The sequence below is a fragment of the Bradysia coprophila genome, chromosome X (assembly GCF_014529535.1).
Source record: "Bradysia coprophila strain Holo2 chromosome X, BU_Bcop_v1, whole genome shotgun sequence".
Classification (NCBI taxonomy): domain Eukaryota; kingdom Metazoa; phylum Arthropoda; class Insecta; order Diptera; family Sciaridae; genus Bradysia; species Bradysia coprophila.
The window spans coordinates 6,811,595-6,826,056 of record NC_050737.1 but is presented as its reverse complement, the minus strand read 5'-3'; the positions used below and the strand labels follow the sequence as shown (position 1 = coordinate 6,826,056).

General features: G+C 38.2%; 5 protein-coding genes across 5 annotated transcripts; 3 read left to right on the top strand and 2 right to left on the bottom strand.

The window, feature by feature from the left end:
• The first annotated feature begins 236 nt into the window (after positions 1–236).
• Positions 237–2,200, top strand: LOC119085716 (crossover junction endonuclease EME1). The gene is made up of 5 exons (XM_037196165.1): positions 237–401; positions 454–621; positions 687–1,015; positions 1,743–1,935; positions 1,996–2,200. The coding sequence occupies exons 1-5, from the start codon at positions 327–329 to the stop codon at positions 2,149–2,151; spliced, it is 921 nt and encodes a 306-aa protein (XP_037052060.1). The 5' UTR covers positions 237–326; the 3' UTR covers positions 2,152–2,200.
• LOC119085715 (exosome component 10) lies at positions 2,160–5,912 on the bottom strand. Its single transcript, XM_037196164.1, has 10 exons — positions 5,726–5,912; positions 5,460–5,641; positions 5,170–5,391; positions 4,209–4,584; positions 3,675–4,142; positions 3,302–3,613; positions 3,033–3,245; positions 2,795–2,977; positions 2,358–2,729; positions 2,160–2,289 (listed from the first exon to the last, which is right to left on the bottom strand). The coding sequence occupies exons 1-10, from the start codon at positions 5,810–5,812 to the stop codon at positions 2,206–2,208; spliced, it is 2,499 nt and encodes an 832-aa protein (XP_037052059.1). The 5' UTR covers positions 5,813–5,912; the 3' UTR covers positions 2,160–2,205.
• A 2,103-nt stretch (positions 5,913–8,015) lies between these two features.
• LOC119080307 (thioredoxin domain-containing protein) lies at positions 8,016–9,595 on the top strand. The gene is made up of 5 exons (XM_037188585.1): positions 8,016–8,267; positions 8,345–8,669; positions 8,756–8,917; positions 9,159–9,284; positions 9,351–9,595. Exons 1-5 carry the CDS (start codon positions 8,141–8,143, stop codon positions 9,535–9,537), a joined length of 927 nt encoding a protein of 308 aa, XP_037044480.1. The 5' UTR covers positions 8,016–8,140; the 3' UTR covers positions 9,538–9,595.
• A 1,105-nt stretch (positions 9,596–10,700) lies between these two features.
• Positions 10,701–11,960, bottom strand: LOC119081113. Its single transcript, XM_037189859.1, has 2 exons — positions 11,183–11,960; positions 10,701–10,919 (listed from the first exon to the last, which is right to left on the bottom strand). Exons 1-2 carry the CDS (start codon positions 11,767–11,769, stop codon positions 10,865–10,867), a joined length of 642 nt encoding a protein of 213 aa, XP_037045754.1. The 5' UTR covers positions 11,770–11,960; the 3' UTR covers positions 10,701–10,864.
• A 1,318-nt stretch (positions 11,961–13,278) lies between these two features.
• Positions 13,279–14,346, top strand: LOC119085719. Its single transcript, XM_037196167.1, has 2 exons — positions 13,279–13,351; positions 13,597–14,346. Exon 2 carries the CDS (start codon positions 13,598–13,600, stop codon positions 14,336–14,338), a length of 741 nt encoding a protein of 246 aa, XP_037052062.1. The 5' UTR covers positions 13,279–13,351; position 13,597; the 3' UTR covers positions 14,339–14,346.
• Positions 14,347–14,462: the final 116 nt, after the last annotated feature.

Here is a 14,462-nt window from a genome sequence, read left to right as displayed (position 1 = left end):
GCAGCTCTCATGCATCATGGCTGATCATGAGTCAGCCTTTCCAAGGGATTATTCTCCTCTAAACTATTAGAACGACTAGTGAACCTGTATGAGATTGGAATTTATAGACCAGACCGTCATCGAAAATATTTCCAATATCACCAAGAATTTTAGTGCCTGTAAACAATGTATACACTGTATACGCCCTCTTTCTTAAACTAGTAAAACTTGACATAATATTACTGTGCGCACTGTTGTCATCATAATCAAAAAATCGTTTTGATGTGACAGTTGGTAAAACAATAAATCCGAGTTCAGGCCTATCTTCTTCATTCCCTGAATTCATCATGAGTAGTCTAGGCAAAGTTGCAAAACCAAAAAGTGGAGTTGTGAAAAAGCTGAAGACCGGCGATGGCTTAAAGGTATATAAACAGAACAACAATCTATTCAACTGATGATGAAAGCAATTTTCAGGACGTTGTAACGATCATAGATTCGAACATTTTATCCGAGACTATTGGTCGGTCTCTACAAACAAATTTATCTTCGAACGGAATTACCTGTCGGACGAATGTGACAACGAAAAATTTGGTCAAATGGCAGCGCAAAAATCAACAGACGTTCGTGCAAAATGATGAAAATGTAAATGGACAAATTGATTAAGTGGAGCGCTGATTGTTTCTTTAAAAACAACAATTTTCGTGTAGATCGAACTATCAGACAAATTCACCGATGAAGATTTCATCTTGAAAATAATTTCTGCTCATGAACTGAACGCTGAAATCGATCGAAGAACGGTTATGACCACAATGCAACTGCTTAAAAACGAAAATCCATCTAAGAGGCTCACGATTATCGTTCATGGAATAAAGGAATTTTGTCGAACGAATAAGAATGTGGGAAGACATTTATTCGAAATGGCATTGACGGAGTTGCAGGTGTTGCTCAACGTTAATAATCGACTAATTGAAACTTCAGCGGATTTGAATATAACCGTTCTGCAGTTTACTAAAAGCATTGCTGATATTCCTTACAAGTGAGAAATTTTTATTTCAAAAATAATGTAAAGGTGAAATAGGATCCAAATATAATTAGGCAACAATTTGACCATTTTGGAATGTGCGCAAATGGTAGCATAGTGCATTGGATAAGTCTCGTTGGCATGAGTACGACACTCGCATCCGTGATCCCAATGACGTATGTGGTTCCGATGCAGCCGCTTTACAAAAAAAAAAGAACGGGCATCCTAAGTACCTGTTGCACCAATACCTTCTCGTTCATATTGGTTTTTATTATTTTTTTGCGAAGCGGTTGCAGGGGAACCACATGGACCACCGGGATCAACGGATGCGTGTTTTGTACTCAGGGTAACGATACCTATCCAACGCACTATGTCACTACTTGTGAACAAAACCTGTGTTGCGTCGTTAATTATTTATCGAAGAATGTCTGACATTCAGAGCGAATTCACGAAGAAATCCAATTTTGATTTAGTAACTTCCTCATCCAACTCTTTGCTTGAGATGAATATTTTGAATATTAAGAGTCGTGACTTACCTTTCGATTTACTTTCTGAAGTGATCTCATGTTTAAATTTTTCCGTAAATTCATTTCCAAAGATTAATTTCAAGTTGATCGTTGACTCCATATTAAGCTGGAGAACCCCAACCCACAACGTTTTGATATTCAAGTAATATCCCATTTCACTGAAGTGTCTGATTATTCTAAAATTCAAACTGAATCCGAGCCTTCCATTTCTACAGGCAACAACAACGCGAACAATTGGACGGCCAAAATTTTTATGTGACTAACGACAACAAAGACTGTGTTGCCGTTAAGGGTACGACAGGACTGTCCAGTTTATGGCAACACCATTTAACAAAACTGCCAATGGTTGCGTTGGAGACTGCTGAGTCAATAATTGCCGAATATCCAATGCCGCGAGTTCTTCTAGAGGCAAATGATTGTTGAATATTGATGTGTGTGCCAAAGAATTAATGTTGTGACTCGTTTCAGGCCTACGATAATGGCTCCAATGGGCCCGATCTTCTTGCAAACATTCCAGTTCGCAGAGCCGGTGGACCATTAACATCTGTGCGTAAGATTGGACCAGAACTGAGCAGAAAACTGCATGCATTGTACACAAACATCGATCCGAATTATGTTTTATAAATTTTTTGTTTATTTCATTGACGAATTGCAGTTTTTCTGTTGAAGCATTTCATTCTACTTCTTTTTATGTCCTTTACCTTGCGAGCCGCTGAACGTAAACAATTTGTTGAATTTCTTATTGTTAGCGTGGTGTTTGTTCTGAAAATAAACGGCACGAAGATTCTATGAACATCACACCACATAAAGAGGCCGTGCGAAAGAATTACCTTCCCGTGAAATTTCGTGTGCACCTCATTAACATTCCGTTTTGCTTGTTGTGATCCACCTTTGAATTTCTTGAAGTCAACCTGACCGTAATCAAATTGTTGAGCATTGCCGGACTTATTGGAATCCACTGTTGACTGTTGTGGACCATTTTTCTTTTTCTTCTTTTTCTTTCGATTTTTCGATTCTTCCCCGTTTTCTGCCGTTGAATTTAACTGTTCGCTTGATGTCGGTTCACATTTCATTCGCTTTGATGCCGGTTGTTGAACACTTTCTACAGCATCGTTAGGCTTACGTTTACCGTAATCTTTCAACGGAAGATTATCACCGTATTCACCGGTTGGATCCACAATACGTTCCTCTTTAATAACAACCTGTTACCAAAAAATTAAGTTAAAAGAGAACTTGCAGCGCAGCTAATGTTTTTAAGTTAACTCACGTAATCTTCCATGCTTTCCGTCCGTTCTGGGCACAATCGTTTCAATTTATTCGCTTCTTGTTGCTTCTTCAACTCTTCCAGACGTTGCTGCTCTGCAATTGGTAATATGGCCAAATAACGAGCGTACGGACTCACAAATTTGATTTTCTTCAATCGATTCAATTTCTCTTTCGTTGTCTCATCCTGCAATAAGTGAAACGTAAGAACTGGAAGTTGGTTTAAATTATGTGCAGCGTACATCTGAATTCTCCGGTGTATCAAAGACGCTGAGTGACGATTTCTCGGACACATTCAATTTCGAGGATAGTCCTTCGTTGTTGTCCTGACCGTTTAACAGCGTTGGCAAATCGTCCCGAAACTCTTTGTGGAATGAGAGATCATGCGGACAGAATATGGAATTTATTTCTGTGTTCTTGGTGGTTCTGTTCGTTTGCTGCTCTTCAACGGGCGGCTAGAAAAAAAAACAGTAAAATTGAGGGTTGGAGTACAGGCCAATATGCAGTGTACCTTAATCAATGGTTGATCCCTGGCCTTTAAAATGTATTGATGTAAAAGTTGAAGGTTCTGTTTAACCAACGGTGGAATAGGATTACAGCAAGCCAACACACCTTGCATTTCACGAGGTAGTGCTTCAGCAATCGTTAACATCATATGATTGGGTAAAACATAAGCATAGCTTTCATCTTCCTGGCGAGCGGTCTTATCACGCCACTCAAATATGGCACCCAGCGCAAACAACTGGCGATTGTCAAACACTCGTCCGGTTTTGCGATAGAAGTCCATGTAAGAGTCGCCTTGGATTCGTGGTTTTATGTACCGCTGCAAGAGAAACGAAATTTGTAAATTCTGTGAAAAATCATCGCCTCTCAAGTCGACATACTTTCTTGCATATGTTGGTGCTGCTTTGGAAGACACTCTCTAACAAATTGGTCCGTTCATTAGCTAACTTCAGTAGATCCATTTTCATCGAATCCCAAACGTAGAGTAAGTAATGCGTATCCAGACGGGCATACAGTATCAGCTCTTCTGGTAGCGGTCTGATTCTCCAATCAGCCAGTTGAAATGTTTTGTCTAATTCCAGGTCACAGTAATGCTTTATCAAAAAGGCCAACGACAGCCGAGCTAGACCTAAACGTTTTGCAGCTTGATGAGTGTCGAACATATTGACCACATAAATCGATAAATCTCTTTGCAACCATTCCACGTCCGAATCGGCACCATGAAACACTTTCAACACTTTCGGATCGGTGAAAACTTCGTTCAAAACATGAAGTTCGTCGCGAAGCGATAAAGTGTCGATGATGTAGTCTTTCTCTCGTGTCGATATTTGGAGGAGACATGTGAATCCCTGTAACGATTTTAATTCACGAATTGAAACCAAATACTGAAAGCGTCAATCAGCCTAGTTTTTTACTTGAAATGTTCTGTACGAGTGATGCTCCAAATCCACTGCCAATTCGCTGACGCCAACGAAATCAGTTTCCATCATTTGCTTGAGTTGTTGCACATTGTCAACGTACACCAAGGGAGTGTCTTCGAGTCGCTTCGGCTTATCGGGAGTCTTCTGTTTCAGAAGAGATGGTGGAACTTCAAATTTATTCAGTTCTGTTTCGTACGGATGAAGATAGCCTTCGATTGCGCCGTCAGCATCGTATTCCGGCAGAACGGCCAACGGTTTTATTGAATGCGGTTTATACTTGATTCTCGGCTCGAATGGTGTTTTATTGCTGTTGTCGACGGGTGTTTTGAAAGTGACTTGCGGACGTTGAATGTTTCTGGCGGCAAGGAGTCTGGAAATCGTTTAATTTGTATTAATCACTGCTCTTCTCGTAAAAAAAATTATTTTCACAGAATCGAGACAAACTAGTATGTCAACACGCCAATACACACACCACTTATCATTGATAGTGTCAGTCGAAATGTTCTGCTACGTTAGAACATTTTGGCGATACTGTACAATCAACGTTTATCAGCTGTGTGTATGGGCAATATTGTGACGTTTCAGTAGGGAAATATTTAATTTTCTTGTTCAACCAGTCTAATAGATTCCGAGGAAAGATTGGTTATTCACGACAAGCGCCCTAACACGTTTTTACTCAGTTAAAGCTAGTGCATCGCAACATTACTACTTGCAACATTACTACTTGCAACATTTTCTCCCGAGCCAGACTTGCTCGAAAAAAATTTAGCTCCAGCAATACCTCGGACGACATAATCTCTGGATATTATTCGCTTTCCGAAATACGCTAAGACTCACTTAAGTATAAATGTTCTACCTGCGTCATGCAAAGCAATTTCTTAGAGTTGGAACCAAAATCCAAAGTTTTAGACTTTTGACATCGAAGAACAAAATTGTCAATAGGAAATATTCTTACCGTGGTTCTTTGGATCTTCCCGCACTGCTTCGCTTATTTTCATTCCAACTGCCACTTACTGCCGCCGATGTCAGTGGTGAAACGCTATGCAAATCAGACTGTAACAATTCGGTAACTGGTTTCTTTTGAATGCCAGCCAGCTCGTCCAGATTTGTATTGATCCGTTCCAACATAATGTCGTTGCATTCCAAAAGCAATTCAAATTTTTCATCATTGTCCCGTCTGGATGGATTAAAATGTATGATGCAATGAATATTGTACATTATCCACTCAGTGGTGTCAACACATACCGTTGAATGTTACCGCGGACGTGATTCTTTTTAATCACATACTGCATCGCATTCAATATTTTGTTCGATTGGAAGTCAACGACTTTACTGAATGCAGGACATGCAGCATACAGACTCCTCGTCGGACCAGATGGAAATGCATTCGTGCATTTTGATCCTTCAACCACGGCGAGATTCGCAGCCTGTCCAATGTAAACAAAAAAAAAAATGTCCGTGAGAGTAGTGCTCTAGCTTCTGACTGATCCATATTCGGAAAGTGAAATTACCTTGGCGAATTCGTCAATGGTTGAGAATCCAGCGATGTTGATAACTGGCGCTGCCTCTGTTTTCGGATCTTCGGCGTCCACTTCCATCGGTAAATATTTGATTCAACTAGATTTATAGCCAAAGAATGAACAATTCAATATTTACTATGGAGCTATCAAGCATGTCACAAAGGTGTGGTTATGTGCTCGCATACGGAATTTATTGTAGTAGATTATGTTGAATGTCAAATAATTGCAAAATTTGGCGGGAAGATTTAAAATCATCAATATACATTCGAATTTTGAAATCGTATGACTTGTAAATTAACCTGTTGCAGACGACAAGCATATGATCATTACAGCAATTTTTTTAACATGCATTTTACTATATAAATGACCATATTATCCAGAACTTGTCAATATTTTTGTAGTCGTTTTCGATATGTGAAAGGTTAAACTGTGCGTTTCATTTAGTCTGAGCGTCGTTTTTACGACTAATTTTATGTATTGGAAAGGAAACACCTCAAATCCGCTCGTCTCTCTTAAAAATAAGAACAAATATCATATTTTGACAAGGTATCTCAATTTTTTGCACTGAAAGCGCATCTTAAATCTTTAGGCCTTTAAAATTACCAGGAAAAGTTATTTTACAAGCAGCAAAATATGTGAATCATTTTAAGAGGCACCGGTACATATAGCTAAAATTGTAGCCTACATTTGCGTGTCTTGTATTTCATTTTTGATGACATCTTTTCATCAGAATCCTTTCCGAAACATACTACCGCAATAACGACCACGAATCTGTTACCTTTAAATAACGAGCCATCAGAACAGTCGGAACGTTTGCTGCGACTGAGCCCCGTACAAACCCGTATATCTAAGCCTATGCGCCGGTTAAAGTAGTTAAAGTAAAATTATTATGTAATGTGTACATCTTAGAAATTGCGCATAGCGCAATTACGAAGCCCCATACGACGTTCCTTTCAAATAAAACAAAAATTTCAAATAGCCCTAAAATTTTAATTTATTGAGTATAAATACACATAGGGCCTAGTATCGGCCTCAGTCCGAGGATCCAAATTTTTTTTTTCAACTACATTCTATTCGGCCTTTGATTACCTTCCAAATGAAACAAAAAATACGGAAAACGGATGAAATTTGCTCGAGTTATATGTAAAATACACATAGGGCTCTAGTAGAGGCCTTAGTCCGAGGACCCAAATTTAATTTTTTTTTCAACAACATTCTATTCGGCCTTTGATTATCTTTCAAATGGAACAAAAATTACGAAAAACAGATGAAATTTACTCGAGTTGTATGTAAAATACGCATAGGGCCCTAGTAGCGGCCTTAGTCCGAGGACCCAATTTTTTTTTTTTTTCAACAACATTCTATTCGGCCTTTGATTACCTTCCAAATGACACAAAAATTACGAAAAACGAATGAAATTTACTTGAGTTCTATGTAAAATACACATAGGGCCCTAGTAGCTTTTCACTTCTAAGGCCCTAACTCACGGTCCACACACCCGATTTTAAAAACCTTAAAGACCTTAAATCACTTAGGTGGCCCTAACTCACGAAGGGCCGACCCGAATATGCCCATCTTCGAACTTAGCCTCACTATTTTGACTATCTTTCAGGGAAATTTTTTTTTTTGAAATCGGATTTGATTTACTCAAGATATCGACGTGACGGACAGACGGACAGACGGCCCAAATTTGTATTGCGGATTCGTCATCTATGAACATAGGCAAACACTTTGCCCTTACCGTCTGCTTCGAATTCCATCAATTACACACGGCATCGTAATCCTATAAGCCCCTTCGTACTTCGTACGGGGCTAAAAATTAGCTTTATCGGAGCTGCTGTACTGCTACAACCAAATCTATTTTCTGTTGAAAGCTAACACATTCGCGGTCATTATTACGGTCGTACATTTTTGTAAAAGGATTCTGATGGACAGATATCATCAAACCTAAAAATCCAGTATTTAAAAATCGTCCAAATGTGTGCTTTTCAGCAAAGCATCAGCGCCTCTTAAGGGCATAACTTCTGGTCATGAACAACTAAGCCAATTCTTTTAAACCAATAGAACCATTAAAACATAGTCGGACATATTTCTGCATTTATCCCGTCCGAACTATGGAAATAATGTGTTTGAGAACGGAAAAACAAAAAATTTGTTTTTCTCAAATTGATCGCAATGGTCAGCATATCTACGATGTGTAGGAGATTAATACCCACTGACTACGAGTACATAGAGCTCATATAAAAAACTGCTACCGAGATAAAAACATTAGTACTAGACGTGTCTTTCATATGGTTGGCGTGCGTGCATATTTTTGTTTTTGTCGTTCTAGCAACGTCACCAGAGCTCTATAAAAAATTTAATGTTTATTTAGCCGGTTAGTGATTCCCTCTTCGGTGCTATAAGATGAAGATCTTGTTATTAGTTTTCCTTTTGTTTCAAACATATAACTGTGATAGATTAGAAGATGTCAGCGACGCCGATTTGGTTCAAATGATTAAAAATACGGAGGAACATGTTGTCGTTCTGTTCTGTAAGTTCCGTCAGATACATTTCTTTCTCCTGATGAGTTTTTTCATCGAAATTTCTGTTTCTTTCAATTTTTCGTAGCTAAACGAAACTGTGAAGACTGTGATAAATATGAAGACCAGCTACTGAAACTTAGGGTCGATATAAGAGAAACGCTAAATGCTCACACTGTCAAAGCGTCCAACAGTCAAATGACCAAATTGTACAGTCCGACTAAAGAGCCAGCTGTTGTGTTTTTCAGACATGGTGTGCCACTGTTGTACAGTGGTGCAATACATGAAGATGCAATTTTCCAATATTTGAATGATAATCAGAGTCCCGTTGTTCGAGAGTTGTCTGACGTTAATTTCGAACATTTGACACAGGCTTCAACAGGTTCAACAACTGGAGATTGGTTTATGTTGTTGTAAGTACAGTAACACTTTGGGTGACAGACAGCCTCCGAAATTTTGCATCCCACTGTCGATTCTGATTGATGAAATTTTGTTACAGCTACTCTCAAACATGCATCGAATGTCAGCGTTTGACTGCGGTTTGGGAAGCAGTAGGAGCTAGACTGAAGAGCAGAATGAATGTTGCTCGAATCAATAAGGACACAGTCGGAATTCAAACTGGAAAACGATTCAACGTTCTGAAGGCTCCGGAATTCATATTGTAAGTTATAAGTGCTGTCAATCTGTTTGTTATTATTCCAATGAGTTGGAAAGTCCTTCAAATACAACCAAAGGTCGAATTCTATCGTGAGAGTGCTTCACAATCACAGTGAAAAATTGCCTTTGTAAAAAAAGTTCGCTTCTCAAGGTTCCCTGCTTGTGTTCCAAAAAAGACTTTCGAACTCATTGCGAAACATTCAAAGCTCATCGTCAGATTGCAACAAAATTTTCTTTCCAATTAGCATCCGTCAAGGAAAGTTCTACCGATATGAAATCCCAAACTTTGACATCGAGTCGTTCGTGTCATTTGCACAGGAGTTCTACAAAAATGCTAGAGCCGAAAGAATTCCGGTACCATCATCACCATTGTAAGTATATAACGAGCATATCGAATCGGAATTGTTTGTGAATTGAAATCTTTCATTAATTTAAAGCGAGGAATTGGTTAACTGGACAGTTGATTTTCTGAAAAGCGGAGCCTGGCAAAAATTCGTAACTGAGCTTCCGGTATCGATCCTGGCAATGATTTCAACTGGCATTTTGGTTGTTCTGTTTTTGTTCCTCAGACTGTGCGTGAAGAAATCGAAGAAAGAGGAGAAAAAGAAACAGAAGGACAAATAAGAAGGAAATTTCCATTTTTTTTGTACAGTAAATAAAAATTCTTTTCATTTTTAAATAACTTCGACATCTTTGTGAATCATTTGGCACGGTTGAACGTGCCGAATAGACGAAAAATGAGATGAACTGTTATTAATTAATTAATTAATTAAATCATCTCAAGAACGTCAACTAATTTTATGTGGATTAATAACCGGACCGGGAGGTAAAAAAACGTCGTAGTCACAAAACATTTTATTCAAATTGCTTTCCACTGTTTTTCAAGAACAAACGCTTTTGTATCTGACCTATTTTGGGGGAGTGGATAGCATCTAAAGGTCTAAAGGTGACAGGTTTCTTTGAACTGAACTCAGATTTCCTTGAACAGAGCTCAGGTTTCCTTGAGCTGAGTTCAGGTCAGGTTCTTTGAACTGAGTTCAGGTCAGGTTCTTTGAACTGAGTTCAGGTTCATGTGTTCAGGAACTCAATTCAGTTTTCTGACAAGGTTTCTGGTCATAGCATACACGAAGTCAGGTTCAGGTCAAAACCAGTTACTGGTCGATCTGATCGAAGACAAATCCAACTTGAACTGGACATTACCTTCAGAAATTTTTTCCTCCCACATAAATGATATTCAAAATTGCTTCCTTGCTTTGACATTTTTACTTTGCCGAGTGAGTACTTCCTCTTGAAGGTCACAATCCATTCGTCGAAATAAGAGTGTCCAAGCAATTACGTAAAATGGCAATCCATTGATGTCACAACGGATGGAAACACGGCAGAGGAAAAGTAGCCCAAGGCAGGAGCCCTTATTTGACTTGGGACCTGAATAATCTAGTAGCCCTATGTTTTTTGCGAATTAAATTTTTCAACTTATGTCAGTGTTCATTTGAGTTCATTTTCATACAGTGTATTAGGTCCCTCATTTGACGTTTCAATAATGAACCGCTCCTGCCAGGTTTACTTTTACTCTGCCGTGATGGAAATGAATTTTTATTTTATGTTTAACTAGATCAAACTAAGCTTAAAAGAATCGAAGAGAAACCCTGAGTAACAACGACACTTCACGGCATTTTTAAAATTACTGAATTTCTGGAGATATCCTTGAAAATCCTTTACATTTGTAACAAACTCCGTCAGCTGTGGCGTTCGTATCACTTGAAGAGTACCAATGAAAGGAATGAGACTGAAATGTTTGGCAAATGTATTTGGCATTTTATCACACGATTATTCAGTAACATTTCAAGATTGTGTTTTGTTGTTATATAACACGTATACAGTCACCGTAAGTATATTTCTTTGATAATTTCAATGTAAATTATGATACGTCCTTCGATTTTAAATAAATGTGTCAAGCATCTGCAAATTTGGCATCGTCACTTCGCGAACCTTCGTCCACTATTACTCTGCAACGGAAATATTTAAAATTAGTCTGTAATATCGCCTCTTCTGGAAGGGCAACTGGCGCAGCGCGAGGAAATATCAAAGATGGAACTTATTGGGGTCGACTAGAGGTTTAACCTCAATAAGACGTTGGAGGATATAGTATGAAAGACTGAAAATCTTAACTTATTAGCTTAAACTTCTTGAAACCATTGACTTAAATTCTCAACTGATATTGTTTCGTCACACAAAGATAACACATTGAATGATCAGTAAATGTACTTACTCATATTCGTCGTATTCACAGTGAGCTGCTACGCTGTACATCGATTTGTCCTTGCTGATGTCGAACTGGCAAAACATTGGATCACATATCGGATTATTCAAAAATTGCACATAGTCATTTGGCTTATCGTTGTAGTCATATTTCGGTTCAATCTCGGGTTGGAAGGACAGATCCTCCCAATTCCATGCATTTGCCACCTCATGATTTTTTCGTTTTGAGCATTTCTTTTTTCGAAGGTTCTTCGTTTTTGTTTTCGGTTCCACAATTTCCTTAACGAAAATGCTGTTTTGTTCAATTTTTATCATGTCCGCGTGACTGAGTGTGTAACAGATGCTTTCATTGGCTTTCCAGTAACTCGTTTCTTCGACTGTTTTTACAATCCTCCGCTTTTTGATCGGCATGGGGTGGGCAAACGTGACTGGTTCAATGTCTTCGTTTGTTGTTGAGAGAAACATGGTTTGCTCAATTTTAGCTGGTTGATTTCCGTTATGTTGCGCTGCATAATGACGGACAGTACATGCGTCGATCTCGCCGTGAAGCTGAATAATTTCATTTTCAAGATTGCAGGCGTAAGCAGTATTTTTCATTTTTTTTTATTGTTGCAATTTCAACCAACGGAATATTGTTTTCAGTAGATCGGGATCTAGTCAGGGTTTGGTTATTTTCTGTGTAAATTTGCTGGGCGCATAAAAAGCAAACTTGAGACTAGTCTGACGAAATCAACCAGTTGACAACAACGATTTTCAACTATTAATTGTCGTCCCACGCCTACCACATTTTGATATACCTACGTCTTTTGTAGTACTTACATTCAAATCATTCACATCTAAGTAGGAAGCTTTAGGGGATTGGGGTCTCACAATTTACCCTTACCATCCGTACAGTGGTTAATATTCAACAATCATTCCTAACGTTTCCCAAGTAGCATTTAAATGACAAAGGGCATCTTCAGCTTTAAATGCCGCTGACGACAGAAATAAGTTATAGACACATGGTTGAATGAATATTGAAACTAAACAGTGAAAGGTCTAAAAATTGTTACAGACGGCAAGTATATAACCAGTATTATTATCGGGTCTAAGTAATTTTAATCGGTTGATTTCAAATCTTGTACTTCAATTTTTTTAAACATGCATTTTACTACATAAAAAGAACCATTACCCAGAGCTTGTCATTACTTTTGTCGTCGTTATCGATAACAGATGAATAGCCGCATGTGACGGTTCATAAATTTACTTTACCTCTTCGAAACTTCGTCGACGATGGTAAGGAGTCACTGAAGGCCACAACCGAGCATGGGCCTTCATTACACAAATCTCTCATGGGGTATTCGAATCTACAGATGCTTGAGAAGATCCGTGTTTGATTTCAATTGTAGTTCATCTCAAAATGAACGTGTGGCCCGGCGAATGAGCCTAATGACATCCGTATACGTATCTGAGATGCCCAGAAACGTGAATGACATCTGAGGGAACAGTCGGCAAATTGATGTAGACGTCGAATATGTTCATTTTATTTTCTGCACGTAATAGTTATTTACGTATCTGTTGTGAACGGTAGATTTTGGGCAATTTCGTGCGTTGTAGCCCACGGCAGAGTAAAATAAACTTTACTCTGTCGTGGTTGTATAGCCCGAACGAAGTGGGACAAGAGAAAGTATCTAAAATCAACCGTCCACAACAGAGAGTCTGCAACTCTTCATGTAAGGGGCGAAAATACAATAATTTCTGGCAGTGCATTGCTGGAATCCCTGTACGAAACGCCCAAATTTTTGCTAATTTCAGCTCAGAGAGTTGGATGTATAGTCCCGCCTAGCCAACTATAAACGAAAATGGTTAAATTATATTTCTGTGTCGTATAAGCAAAGCACCTATTCCGTTCCGTTTTTCAAAATTTCTGTAACCTCTTCTGGAACAGCTTTTGTCACATCTATTACATCTTACAATCTATGACACACGTGCGTAACTCTACTATACATTTTGAAATTATTGCACTTTTTGACATTCATTCTAGTGTGGTTATCTGTGATGTTTTTATGTCTTTAGATGCAACATTGAACCATTTAAAATAAATTTACAATTTGATTCTAACATTATTGGCAATTTATTTGCAACACTGATGCTGAGAGATCGTATGTACATCCTTATATTGTCAATACAAAGCAGTGAGGTTAGTATGTAGATTAAAAATAGAAGCAAAATTGACTCAATCAAGGCTGCTCTCTAGCTACCAATCGCACGCATATTGTTTACAAAATTAAGAGACCAAAAAATCGACCAGTGTCCTCTTGTAAATTTCATTACACTGTTTCATACACTTCTAAAATAATGGCATTTGCAAGCGGACATTATCAGAGTGTGCGGTTGCTTGGGAGCTGCATTGACCCAATACTTACTGTTTCGCTTTATTTTTAGAATGGAAATCATCATAGAAACGTCAACTTGTAACATCTCTCTGGAAGTTGAATCGTCCTTCACAATAATAGACGTCAAGGATAATATCACCAGTAAAACCGGAATTCACAGGAAATATCAAAAACTGTCTTTTTCGAACGAGATATTACAGGATGAATATACGTTGGCGCATTACAACATTGGCAATAAATCAACAATTGATTTTCAGCTGATCGTTCCCAGCTTTGAAGAAGTGTTGGAAGCTACGAGCACTTTGAAAGAACACATCTCGTGCACAAGTGAATCTACGGATTTCGAGTCGGAAAAAGTGGAGGAAGCGATGACTACAGTGAAGGCATTTATAGATTCGCATTCATGTTGCGCTGTATTCATCAGTGATTTGTTGAAAACAAGTGCTGATCAATCCGAACAAAACGTCAAAATGAAAATGTTTTGTCAAAATTTACTACATAAAAACCTTGAAATAACTAATGTTATTAAAACTATGAAAAAGGACCTAGAAAATGTCAAAGCTGCAAATAGTGGGTTGTCAACTCAAGTAGAAAATTTGAAAAGTGAAGTAGAAAATTTGAAAAGTGAAAGAGAAAATTGGAAAACTGAAGTAGAAAATGTGAAAGCTCTTAATAAAACAATATTAGAGAAAGCTAATGGATTTGAACAATTTCGTAGTAAAGTTGAACAAAGAATAGAGAATTTTAGTGATGCCCTTTCCAAAATGACTCTGAACCAAACAATCAAATAAATACATTAGATGATAAAATTTGTGTTTTTTTTTATCCCAGCTGTACCGAAAACGTCACAACAATTGAAATTGAGTTGGGACATGGCACTAAAAACTGAAATGCGGCCTTGTTTCGTTGGAAAAG

Excerpts from the sequence above, each read along its gene's own strand:
- LOC119085719 (XM_037196167.1), top strand. The coding sequence starts at position 13,598 with ATGGAAATCATCATAGAAACGTCAACTTGTAACATCTCTCTGGAAGTT.
- LOC119080307 (XM_037188585.1), top strand. The coding sequence starts at position 8,141 with ATGAAGATCTTGTTATTAGTTTTCCTTTTGTTTCAAACATATAACTGT. Across the intron at positions 8,268-8,344 it reads ACATGTTGTCGTTCTGTTCT|CTAAACGAAACTGTGAAGAC; the intron begins GTAAGTTCCGTC and ends AATTTTTCGTAG. Across the intron at positions 8,918-9,158 it reads AAGGCTCCGGAATTCATATT|CATCCGTCAAGGAAAGTTCT; the intron begins GTAAGTTATAAG and ends CTTTCCAATTAG.
- LOC119085716 (XM_037196165.1), top strand. The coding sequence starts at position 327 with ATGAGTAGTCTAGGCAAAGTTGCAAAACCAAAAAGTGGAGTTGTGAAA. Across the intron at positions 402-453 it reads AGACCGGCGATGGCTTAAAG|GACGTTGTAACGATCATAGA; the intron begins GTATATAAACAG and ends AGCAATTTTCAG. Across the intron at positions 622-686 it reads TCGTGCAAAATGATGAAAAT|ATCGAACTATCAGACAAATT; the intron begins GTAAATGGACAA and ends ATTTTCGTGTAG.
- LOC119081113 (XM_037189859.1), bottom strand. The coding sequence starts at position 11,769 with ATGAAAAATACTGCTTACGCCTGCAATCTTGAAAATGAAATTATTCAG. Across the intron at positions 10,920-11,182 it reads TGTGAATACGACGAATATGA|AGTAATAGTGGACGAAGGTT; the intron begins GTAAGTACATTT and ends TTTCCGTTGCAG.
- LOC119085715 (XM_037196164.1), bottom strand. The coding sequence starts at position 5,812 with ATGGAAGTGGACGCCGAAGATCCGAAAACAGAGGCAGCGCCAGTTATC. Across the intron at positions 5,642-5,725 it reads CCATTGACGAATTCGCCAAG|GCTGCGAATCTCGCCGTGGT; the intron begins GTAATTTCACTT and ends TACATTGGACAG. Across the intron at positions 3,614-3,674 it reads GCACCAACATATGCAAGAAA|CGGTACATAAAACCACGAAT; the intron begins GTATGTCGACTT and ends TTTCTCTTGCAG.